Source organism: Podarcis pityusensis (genome assembly GCF_964106645.2).
Source record: "Podarcis pityusensis genome assembly, chromosome: 2".
Classification (NCBI taxonomy): Eukaryota; Metazoa; Chordata; class Lepidosauria; order Squamata; family Lacertidae; genus Podarcis; species Podarcis pityusensis.
The window spans coordinates 109,483,290-109,495,370 of record NC_138029.1 but is presented as its reverse complement, the minus strand read 5'-3'; the positions used below and the strand labels follow the sequence as shown (position 1 = coordinate 109,495,370).

Sequence of the window (12,081 nt, the reverse complement as noted above, 5' to 3'; positions counted from 1 at the left end):
ATTCTGTTGGAAGCTGCTCAGAGTGGCTGGGGAAACCCAGCCAGATGGGCAGGATATAAATAAATTATTATTATTACTACAGGCACGCTTTGGAGACATCTCTGTAATAGCTGCATTAGGGATCACCGCCTTCCACATGTGCTGCGTCAGGAAGATTTTGGGCATCACATAGTCTCTGGCAAAGATGTGCTCTCCCAAACTCCCAACATGATCGCACTCCTGTCTCGGCCATGTCCACAGAATGGAAGATGGCACGATCCCTAAGGGTGTGCTCCACGAGGAGCTGGCTTTGGGCACCAGGCCCATCGGCAAACCAACTCTGCGCTACAGATATGTCTGCAGTTGTGGCATGAAGGCTGACAACATCAACTCTGGCCTGTGGGAACCGTTTGTGAAGGACCACAGCACCTGGAGACAGGCAGGTTGTGTACCCATAGCAGTGATCTGAGGAGAAATGACCGCTGGGAGGAGCGCAGAGAGAAGAAATGCCATGATGCATCTGCAGCAGTGCACAGTCCATCTGTCTGCAGCCTTCATTTGCCCCAGCTGCAACAAAACAGGCCTCTCCCTTATCATTCTCTACAGCCGCAGCAGGCGCTGTAACTCTCCAGTGGTTTGACTTCACACCCAATGTTGTGCTCCTCCATGGCTCCCAAAAACCTGGTGCCTTGGGGATCCTGCCATCTTGCATTCTGTGTACATGACCAAGCCCTAAGATTATCGTGGTTTAAGCCTCCATGGATTCAAAAATCTTTACTAGACCATAGAAGCTCACGCCACAATAAGTCTCCTTTGTTTCTGCATTGAAACGGTCATAGTGTCAACAGCTCCTGTAGATATCATGACTATTTTTTGTTTTATGGAATTTTAATTGGATTTGTTTAAATGCTTGCATTTAAAACTTTGCAGATGCTGCCTCAAGGACATTTTTTGTGGAAAATCAATCTACAATAAATTATTGTGGGTTTTTTAAATAAAAAATATGTTATGCAAATAATTTTCAGCCTTGGGGGTAGAGAGGAGCCTAGAAAAACTATCTTCTTCATTTGGAATGCAGCATTGGGAAGTTAGGGTACTTCATAACATCTGGAAGTGCCAGGGGCGAAGAAAGAAAGGTAGGGGCTGTGAAAGAGAGCGGGTAGAGGAGTCTAAGGCTGCAAGTCTAAGCGCACTTCTAAGGGAATAAGCCACATTATGCACAATGGAACTTACAGCTGTGTATTAGGAACATAAGAAGCTGTTTTGTCTGGAATCAGACCGTTCGTCCGTCTAGCTAAGTATTGTCTATGACTGGCAGGAGCCTTTCTTAGCCTAAATGAGACATGTTGGGGATGATTTACTTTTGAACCTTTTGCTCACAAAACACCAGCAAACCACAGCTCCTTCCAGAATTGTTTCCTAAAATTGCACAGTGGGAATATAAGCTACCAGACTTGTGTAGGGTACTGAAACAACACAAGGGACATTTTCAGATTGTTTTGAAGGGTGAGTGGGAAGATTCATGGCAAGGTACAAAGGCCCATTTAAAAAATATATTTAAGATTAGATAGCAGCAACTCAGCTGCAAGTGTGTAGAATATTATCAGTCAAATATATCTTTAGGTGACTAGATTCAGGTAGGTAGCCATGTTGGTCTGACACAGTCGAAATAAAATTTAAAAATTGTCCCGTAGCACCTTAGAGACCAACTAAGTTTGTTCTGGGTATAAGCTTTTACCCAGAACAAACTTAGTTGGTCTCTAAGGTGCTACTCAGGGACGCAGGTGGCGCTGTGGGTAAAACCTCAGTGCCTAGGACTTGCCGATCGCATCGTCGGCGGTTCGAATCCCCGCGGCGGGGTGAGCTCCCGTCTTTCGGTCCCAGCTCCTGCCCACCTAGCAGTTCGAAAGCACCCCTAAGTGCAAGTAGATAAATAGGTACCGCTTTATAGTGGGAAGGTAAATGGCGTTTCCGTGTGCTGCGCTGGTGCTGGCTCGCCAGAGGAGCTTCGTCACGCTGGCCACGTGACCGTGTCTCCGGACAGTACTGGCCCCCGGCCTCTTTAAGTGAGATGGGCGCACAACCCTAGAGTCGGACACGATTGGCCCGTATGGGCAGGGGTACCTTTACCTTTTAAGGTGCTACTGGACAATTTTTAAATTTTTTTAGGTGACTGCTTTCAGTTTTGCCTCAAAGGTCGGGTGCTTTTTACTCATTTATTAGTTTATAATATATGTGTTACATTTATGGCTCAGGCTTAAGACTGGTATCATTTACTTTTCAATAGTGAAGCTGGGCACCATCATTCTCATTTTAACAACAGCTGTGAGACAGTAAGCAACTCTGGGCAAATTGCTGACTTGGAATTCAAATAGATATCCCACCTCTCTCATCCCTCCTGTTAGTAATGCCTACCTTAATTTCTACAACAATTTAGCTATTTCAAATAAACCTCTCAATAGGGATGTTAAGTGGCTTGCCTCAGCCAACCCCCGCCCACTGCTCTCCAAGGCACACAAGAGCCAAAGAACCTTGTCATTATCAAAGTAGAAAACATCAAACTGCCATATTCTGCAAACTATTACAAGGACTACTGCCTGTGTGTACACCATCATATCACCAAGGCAACCATCTGTAAATAAACAAGAAACGTCCATAAAAATGGCAACAGTAGTTTCTTTCCCAAATAGGTTTTATCTGAAACAATAGCAAACACAGTAAATAAAGAGGTCACATGCCAGTGGTTCAGTGCTCATTTCTTCTCTTCCCAAATTTGATTTTATCTTGAACAATTGCAAACGCAGTAATAATTAGTGCACTTGTGACAGAGCAGTGGTTCAGTGCTCAGACATCGTTCCAGTAATCCAATGTTTCATGGCTAAAGAGCTTAGATATCAAGCTTTGTAGTAAATAATATACAAGAGAAGACAGTATGTAAATGACTTAAAGCAGGGGTATATCTCTCCCCATCTGCATGTTTCCATCGAGAAGAGCATAGAATGAGGACGAAATCCTTCAGTTCATTAAACCTCCTATTGTATCACGTAAGACAAAGGTGTTCACTTTTGGTATGGGGCTAAATATATACCGGTAGGTAGTATTCAACTAATTTTTACTCAGAGTAGATTCAGTGGACAGTTGACAGTGCAACAGACTCCCTAGGGAGCTGGTGGGCTCTCCTTCCTTGGGAGATTTTAAAGCAAAGGTTGGATGGCCATCTGTCATGTATGATCTAGTTGAGATTCCTGCATTGCAGGAGGTTGGACTAGATGGCACTCAGGTTCCCTTCCAACTCTTCGATTCTCTGATTCTATGACTCATTGAAACTGATTAACAAGGCTAGACCAGATCCATTAATTTCAATAGCTCTACTTTTAGTAGAACTTGAGACTAACCGAGTATATCAAATTAGATCCACATTACGTTCTCCCACTAAACTTGGCGGGAGCCATTTTGACCAGAGCCCACCTCTAGCTGTGTAGCCTTATACTTCCATCTTCAGAACCCTGCCTTGACTTCTGTTTCCTCGGTCGCAATGAAGTGTGACAAAGGCTGGGGATCTGCTGAAAAGACGATAGATGCAGCCCATTGCTTCTGCACTTTCAGTAACAATCTGCTGATGCGAATCATGATAACCAAGAAGAAAACTTTCAATGAGGGAAAGCCGCTCTTCACCACTTTGATTTTTAGTAGTAGTAGTAGTAGTAATAATAATATTAATTCTTATACCCCACCTATCTGGGTGGTTTCCAATAAAATACCAAGAGTATTCTGAAAAGTTAGTTAAAGTACAGAAGGCAGGAAATAATCCACATGAGAACCCAGCCCCTTCTCCCTCATTGACCACCAAACCAACAATAGGATGCATATGCAAAGAAAACCATAAAGTGCTTTATTCTGCAGAGTTACAAGGGGAGCTACAGGCACTAAGCACGAAATCCCCCATCTCAAGTAACAGAATGTTTCCATGGAACCCAAAAAGGACTCCACGGCCATAGTAACTAGACAAAAATGACCCTCAGAAGTGAAGTTCCTCAGACACAGTGTCCCCCACACATTTGGGTAAAGCCGATCAAGAATCTTCCTTTTCCTGGAACCTGGAAGTGAAAAACAAATACATATGTACAGTGGTACCTCAGGTTACATACACTTCAGGTTACAGACGCTTCAGGTTACAGACTCCGCTAACCCAGAAATATTACCTTGGGTTAAGAACTTTGCTTCAGGATGAGAACAGAAATCGCGCGGCGGCAGCAGCACGGTGGCAGCGGGAGGCCCCATTAGCTAAAGTGCTGCTTCAGGTTAAGAACGGACCTCCAGAACGAATTAAGTTCTTAACCCCGTGGTACCACTGTATTTGTAAGGCCATTCCCCAATGGAACTTGCCAACGGAAGCAACTCCCAGAGAACAGTGACTGGATGACAAAGAGAATGTAGTTATGCAGTTTTGTAGTTTTGAGTTTTGGAGTTTTGCACTCCAAAACTCTTGAGCAACCTCTCCCAGTAGTGTCCATGTAGCTACAGTACTGAGGAAAGTCAGGGGTGAGATGGATTCTCACAGGCCCTCAAAAGGCAACAGCCATGGAGGTATGCAGATCTTCCCTCAATACCATCTTATGAGACCTACTCTCCTAGAAACATGAGAACCATCATAAAGCGGTATCTCCAGCATTCATCCTAGGGAAGGACAGTGGCATGGCGACAAGAATGACCGTTCTGCATGCATAAGGTCTTAGGTTCAACCCACTGCACATCTATGTAGGGTAGGGAAAGACTCTGGGGAGCTGATGCCAGTCACTGCAGACCAGCTGGTGCTGAATGGAAAGTGATACCTGCTGGATCAGAAGGGCCATAGCTCAGAGAGAAGGTCCAGGTTCAATCCCTGACTTCTCCAGGTAGGGCTGCAAATATCCTGTCTGAAACACTGGACAGCTGCCACCAGTCAATGTAGACCATGCATGGGTAACCTTTCGTCTCCATACATTGCTGAACTACAACTCCCATCAGCCCTAGCAAGCATGGTCAATGGCCACGGATGGGGGGGGGGAGGTTCCTTACACCTGGTGTAGGCAAAACTGAACTAAATGAACCAATGTTCTGACACAGGAAAATGCAACTTCCTCGCCTTTGTAGGCAGCTCAGAAGAGTTGAAACCTACTGCAAAGCCCAGCAGAACCAACAGGGATGCATCTATCTAGGTCCCAATGGAGACTATTCATCAAGGCAACCCAAGTTCTTTGTCTCAAAACCAGGCTGGATGATGCAATCTTAATAAAAGTTTGTAGCACATGTTTCTTGGCAAATCAGTTAGGGTGGATGGGGTTGCTCATGGTGCTAATAATACAATAAGGGACAAACAAACACATTTTGTAAAGCATGGACAAAGCGAACAGAGTGTCCAAGAGAGGCGTGAACAAGCTGTTAGTAGCCTATCCTTACTTGCATCGAACGCAGGTGTAGAAGACCGTCTGCCCTTCATCCGCAGACCTCATCTGCCGCGTATGGTATGCCATGCCCTCGTTCCCGCACTGGGGACACTTCCTGTCAATCTGAGAGGAGAAACATAGGATACATTCAGACCGGGAGGTGGGTTTCCCCATTTGGAATTTCATTCAGAGAACCCGCTTCAGAAAAAGAATATAAAGACATCTAAAATTCCATGCTCAGGACCTAAATTGCAAATCTGGGAATTACAATTCTGCCCCCAACATTTTCTTCCTGATGTGGGAACCATGTCAGCCAGATTTCACGGGCAGGATTCAAAGTATGTTGCTGTTGTTTAAGTTCCACACTGAAAATCCAAAACTCAAAGAGAAAATTGTGCACACACTCCTCAATTCATATTTTAAAAGTGTGCATCTAAAAGTTTAATGTTGGCAGGGTCAAATTATAAATTCTGTACTCTTTTATATAGTCCACTGTAAACAAGTGTACCTGCAGGCATGGAACAGCAACACTGTCTTGACAACAACTTGCATACCACCCCACCAGTTCTGAGCTACCTCATTTGAGTTAAAGGAACAAGGATCTTGGGATGCCTTTGCTACAGACAAATGAATCATTCCAGTATAACACCTACTTTCATTTCCCCATCCACTTACCAATGGTCCCTTGACCGCGCTTCCTTCATCCTCCGTCTTCAAAGAGGTGGAATCTGCACTGTTGAATGTGACGGATGTATGCACAATTCGCATCTCAAAAACTGTGTAGAGAACAAACGTATGAGGAACAACAGAGAACAGAACTCAAAAATGCAAGCTTAAAAGTCCCTCCTAATACTCTTTACAACAGCCTTCTATTTAATATCTCACCTGGCAGCCACAAGTGTCAAGGAAATCCAAACAGGCATGTGTACGGACTTCCATACAGGCAACTGAGAAAGGCAGAAGCTGAGGGACAGGTGGCTCCATCCCTCCTGTGTTAGCCTGCTGCATTCTTATGCTGGCTGCTTAAGGAGTGGGTTCATGTTCTCAATATCTGGCATCAAGACAACAGGCTGATGAAGGAGGGGTGCAGCAATTCATACACACCTGGCCCCTCTTCCAACAGTTCATTTGGTTTCCATGCTAGACTGCTAGTGGTGGAGAGGAGAAGGCAATCCTTCATCCACAGTCAGCACAGAAATGCAGCCTATCAGCCTCTTAGCAGAGAAGTAAAAAGAACAACCCTAAAATAGCAGGATAGCAACTGTTGTGGGTTTATTTACAAGGCCATTCTACACTTTCACCAATCTGAGAGCACAGAAAGCGTCCCCATTCTTTTTGGCTCCAAAATCTGTTGCAGGCACCTCAAAATACTCAAAATTTTGTGGAAGAAAAACTGGTGACCCCTCCCCCAAAACTTTTCAAGAGGGGTGCATAATTGCTACTCCTCTTTTAATGACAAGATTCCTAAAAGTGTTATAAGTATTTACATAGCAGCTCCACATCTGAAGTTGGGTGAGCGTAGAGATGGAGCCCACAATTATACTTATGCCCACCTCTTGAATGACCACACCAGCCTTCAGGAATTTCTAACGTGTCTGCCTGGGGCTTCCCCAGAATGTGTCAGGAAGAGACCAAAGCCCTTACCTCGCACATCAATGGAGTAAGAGCAACAGGGGCATGTCACCTTGTCCTGAATCCCCGGCAAAGGCAGGACAGTACCGCACTCGGGACAGAAATCGAGTTCAGATTCAAAGCAGGAGCTGCCTTGTATCATAATGACCAAAGTAAGTGGAAACTCTGCGGGGAGAAAAACACACACGTGGTCATGAAAACATCAGCTAGTCCAAGTGAAAACACATGTCAATGCTTTAGGAAAGGAAGGCTTTGGGAGCTGCTTGTGGTAACTCGTATCCCTTGCGTGACTGCCAAGCTAAATATAGTCCCGTCCTCCATTTATCTGGACAATCGTTCACTGTATCACATACAGTGGTACCTCGGGTTAAGTACTTAATTCGTTCCAGAGGTCCATTCTTAACCTGAAACTGTTCTTAACCTGAAGCACCACTTTAGCTAATGGGGCCTCCTGCTGCCGCCGCGCTGCTGGAGCACGATTTCTGTTCTCATCCTGAAGCAAAGTTCTTAACCTGAAGCACTATTTCTGAGTTAGCGGAGTCTGTAACCTGAAGCGTATGTAACCCGAGTTACCACTGTACATCGTGCAAACTGAAAACGGATTCCTCCAAGAAGCCATTGTAGCAAACTTATAAGGAGTTACAGCTAGGATAAACCCATCCCGGGTATTCTTGCGGTTAAATAAATAAATAAGATGAGAAAGTCCTCAAACCCCCAAAATGAGCAGTTTCCTTTCTGACTTCTTTTATATCACCATGTATATAAATAAATCTATTGGGTCAGAACTTACTCCCCGCTAAAGCTGCTAAGGCTACAGCAGCAGACCTACAGGAACAGAACCGGAGCTCTGCAAATCAAATCAGGCAGACGCCAGGCAGCCCGATTCTCCCCAGGCTCCCTCCCACGTCCTCTTATTGGGTTTGATGGAGCGGCTGGTTCCACGGGCAGCTGATTCCGCACGTGCTGGCATGGAACACTCACTTCATTTCCTGGAGAGACAAGCGCGGGAGCCTAGAGCGCCGGTGCGTCTAGAGAGGTGAAAAAAGAAAGATGCAGAGGGAAACCCCTAGAGCGTCTCCATCCACGGAGGTCTTCGAATTTCGCCGCTGGAATCGCGCGCATTAGGATTAAAGGCTCTTCGACAAGCGCACTTTGGTTTCCAGTAAATGCACATAGGATCAGACTAGATGGGATTTTCCGAACTGGGGTTTATTTGTTTGCTTGTGTGTTTATTAGATTACAATGCCGCCCTTCATCCGAGAATCACGGGGCGGTGTACAATAAAAAAAAACACAAATATGCATGACAAAAACAATAAAAACGCTTATTTATTTGTTTGTCGCTTTGTTTCTCACAGCTTTCAACACACCCGCCAAAAATGCATCCCAGAGCACCTGTCAGATCGATAAGAAAAATTTAAAAAACAAGATTGTCCCTGGCAAACTCAGTCTTGGAAAAACGTGACACAGAAAGAAAATGGATGGGGTTGGAAAAGGAAATATACAGTGACCGTGTCCCAGATTTTAGTGGCGGACTGGCTTACTCTCAGCTAGCTATTTATTTTACGTATACTGAGAATAAATAGTCAACAGAAAAAATACAGTTTTCCAAAGCTACCATATTCACCGCCATTGCAAAGATGGTGTGAAAAGTGATTGTGGTGAATGTAAAAGCTCCTCACTGGATTGGTGGCAAGGAGTGAAACTCTGCTTCAATATAAGACCATTTTTTTGAACATTTTGTTTTTAAAATTAAATTTCTTTTTTTAAAAAAAAATTAACAATTTCAACATAACAATATATTAAAACATATAATATTCATTATTTCCCCCTTTTCCCCCCACTCCCCATCAAACCCTCCGTCCCCCCCCAAGATTTCCCTCAGCGCCTCTCTCTGATTTCTCAACACATGTTATTCTCTGCATATTATAAAATTATATCAGTCCTTATATTATCTATCTACCATGTTATCAATCAATAAATTTGTGTATATTTATTCAAAACCTGCCAAGGAGTCCAATTCATTTTGTTGTCTTTTTAAATACTTTGTAAAAAGTTCCCATTCTTCTTTAAAGTCACAGTTGTCCTTATCTCGCAGTTTGTATGTCAGTTTAGCCAATTCTGCATAGTTCATCAATTTCTCTTGCCACTGTTCCTTTGTCGGGGTTTCCTCATTCTCCCATCCTTGTGCTATCAAGACTCTTGCCGCTGTTGTAGCATACATGAATAAATTCTTTATTTTCCTTGGCAGGTCTTGTCCTACAATCCCTAACAAATGCTTCTGGTTTTTTTTACAAATGTCATTTTAAACATTTTCTTCAATTCATTGTATATCATTTCCCAATTTTCTTTAATTTCTCTACATTCCCACCACATATGATAAAAGGTTCCTTCCTTTTCTTTACATTTCCAACATATGTTTGACCCAGTTTTGTACATTTTTGCTATCTGCACTGGTGTTATATACCATCTATACATCATTTTCATATAGTTTTCTTTCAAAAGAGAACAGTCTGTAAATTTTAAATCTATTTTCCACAGTTTTTCCCAATCTTCAAATTGTATATTATGTCCTATATCTTGGGCCCATTTGATCATGACCAATTTCACCTCCTCATCTTTTGTTTCCCATTCTAACAGAATACTATATGCACCCTTCAGCAACTTCACTTTCCCTTCTATGACTTCCTTTTGAAATCTAGAAGTGGTGTAACTAAATCCTTTCTTGATGTCTTCTTTGTACATCACATGTAATTGCCTGTAATGTAACCAACTCTGAAAATGATGCTTATTTCCTCATACTCTTTTAGTTTCCATTTTCCTTCTTGATCTTTTAATAAATCACTGTATGTAAGCCACTTTCCTTTTTTGCCAAGTGGCTTGAGCAGCAAAGCTTCAATTGGTGAGAGCCACCAAGGTGACTTTTGTTCTATTAAGTCTTTATATATCTCCCAGACCCTCATTAATGATTTCCTAATTATATGATTGTAGAATCCTTTATGTACTTTTCCTTTCCCATACCATAAGTATGCATGCCATCCAAATCTGTTATCATGGCCTTCTAAGTCCAATGCTTCTTACTTTTCCAGTTTTATCCATACCAAACATGCAGCCTCATAATACAATTTAAGGTCTGGGAGGGCAAAACTGCCTCTTACTTTTGTGTCTGTAAGTATTTTATGTTTAATCCTTGGCCTTTTGCGCGCCCCCCCCCCCAATAAACTTGGAAATTTCCTTCTACCATCTTTTGAGGCAATCATCTTTCACCATTACTGGGACTGTCTGAAAAAGAAAGAACATATTTGGCAAAACATTCATTTTTACCGCTTCAATTTTTCCTAGTAGGGAGAGGTTCATTCTACTCCATATTTCTAAATTTCTTTTTATCTCAAGCCACACTTTTTCATAATTATCTTTATAAATGTTTATATTTTTTGCAGTTAGCCATATCCCTAGATATTTTACTTTTTTATGGACTTTTGGATCTTCCACTGTAATCACTAAATCATCAGCATATGCTTTCAATTTAAACTCACTTTTCCCAGTTATTATCCCAGTGATCTCTTTATCTGCTCTTATGTTTCTAGTAAGTACCTCCAGAACCAGAATGAATAACAGCAGTGACATCCTTGTCTAGTTCCTTTTTGTATCTTACAGTCATCCATTATCACCTGATTTACAATTAATTTAGCTTTTTGTTCTGAATATATTGCTTGTATTCCTTTTAAAAATATGGATCCACAATTAATTTCTTCAAGTAATTTTGTCATAAAATTCCAAGAAACATTGTCAAAGGCTTTTTCGGCATCTATAAACATCATTGTTGCTTTCTTTTCATTTTTGACATTCAGATATTCTATTTCATTCAGGATATTTCTTATATTCTCTTTTATTTGTCTACCTGGAAGAAATCCTGCCTGATTTTGATGTACATACTCATTTAATATTTTTTGCTAGCTAAAATGTTTGCAAATAATTTATAATCATTGTTTAACAATGAGATAGGCCTATAATTTTTAATTTGCAGCAAATCTGAATCATGTTTTGGGATTACTGTAATATAAGCCTCTTTCCATGTTTCTGGGATTTCACCTGTATTTAAAATCTCATTCATAACAACTTTCAATGGGTTTACCAATTGTTCACTTAATTTTTTATAATACTTTGCAGTTAATCCATCTGGACCTGAAGACTTGCCGTTTTTTGTCCACTTTATTGCCTCCAACACTTCTTGAGCTCTTATTTGGGTGTTTAAGATCACCATTTGTTCCTCTTATTTTCTGCAAGTTACTGCTTTTAATATATTCCTCTATTTTGGAAATTTTTTCCTTCCCTTTCCTATACAATTCTGAAAAATATTTTACAAATGCTGCTCTTATTTCCTTCATCTTATCTGTGATCTTTCCATTTATGTTAATTTTGTTTATGGAGTTTCTTTGTTCACTTTTCTTCAACTGCCACGCTAGCAGTTTTCCTGATTTGTTGGCATGCTCAAAGCCCTCTTTTCGGTCAATGTGGATCATCGAGGTGCCTGGAGCGGACCGTGGGTCTCCGCTGAGGTACTGGCAGCATTCATTGGTCTCCTTGTGTATTACATGGCTTTCAGTGCCAAGAGCAACATCCAAGCGTAATCTGTTTCAATAAAACTTTCATGCCAAAAAAAAAAAAAAAAGAAGTTACAGAGCTATGAGAAATTGAAACCCAAGGTTCGAGATTGGCTCCATTATTATCAAATAATGGAGGTACATAAACAAGACAGGAAAATTGGATTCCAGGTGGAGAAATCAAAATTAGAAATTGAACTGTTAGAATCCAATACTAAGAATTTGTCAAAAATGTATAATCTGCTGCTGAAATGGAATACACAAGATGAAATAGTTAAATCAGCTATGATTAAGTGGGCACAGGACATTGGTCATAACATTATGTTTGCTGACTGGGAATGGTTGTGGAACACTGGTATAAAATTTACGGCATGTAATGCCTTAAAGGAAAATATTATGAAAATGATCTATAGGTGGTACATGACCCCAGTCAAGCTAGCA

The 12,081-nt window shown here is 41.7% G+C and overlaps 1 protein-coding gene across 3 annotated transcripts; it reads right to left on the bottom strand.

The window, feature by feature from the left end:
- Positions 1 to 3,848: 3,848 nt before the first annotated feature.
- POLR1H (RNA polymerase I subunit H) lies at positions 3,849 to 8,032 on the bottom strand. 3 transcript variants are annotated; one of them, XM_080993410.1, is made up of 5 exons: positions 7,953 to 8,032; positions 7,050 to 7,202; positions 6,081 to 6,181; positions 5,419 to 5,528; positions 3,849 to 4,076 (listed from the first exon to the last, which is right to left on the bottom strand). In XM_080993410.1, exons 1-5 carry the CDS (start codon positions 8,005 to 8,007, stop codon positions 4,052 to 4,054), a joined length of 444 nt encoding a protein of 147 aa, XP_080849536.1. In that variant the 5' UTR covers positions 8,008 to 8,032; the 3' UTR covers positions 3,849 to 4,051. The 3 variants fall into 3 exon arrangements, with proteins under 3 accessions (XP_080849536.1, XP_080849538.1, XP_080849537.1); XM_080993412.1 differs by having other exon boundaries at positions 7,867 to 8,006; XM_080993411.1 differs by having other exon boundaries at positions 7,828 to 8,001.
- Between the last annotated feature and the right edge of the window lie 4,049 nt (positions 8,033 to 12,081).

Excerpts from the sequence above, each read along its gene's own strand:
- POLR1H (XM_080993410.1), bottom strand. The coding sequence starts at position 8,007 with ATGCCAGCACGTGCGGAATCAGCTGCCCGTGGAACCAGCCGCTCCATC. Across the intron at positions 5,529-6,080 it reads GCGCGGTCAAGGGACCATTG|ATTGACAGGAAGTGTCCCCA; the intron begins GTAAGTGGATGG and ends TTCTCCTCTCAG. Across the intron at positions 4,077-5,418 it reads TACACCTGCGTTCGATGCAA|GTTCCAGGAAAAGGAAGATT; the intron begins GTAAGGATAGGC and ends TTTCACTTCCAG.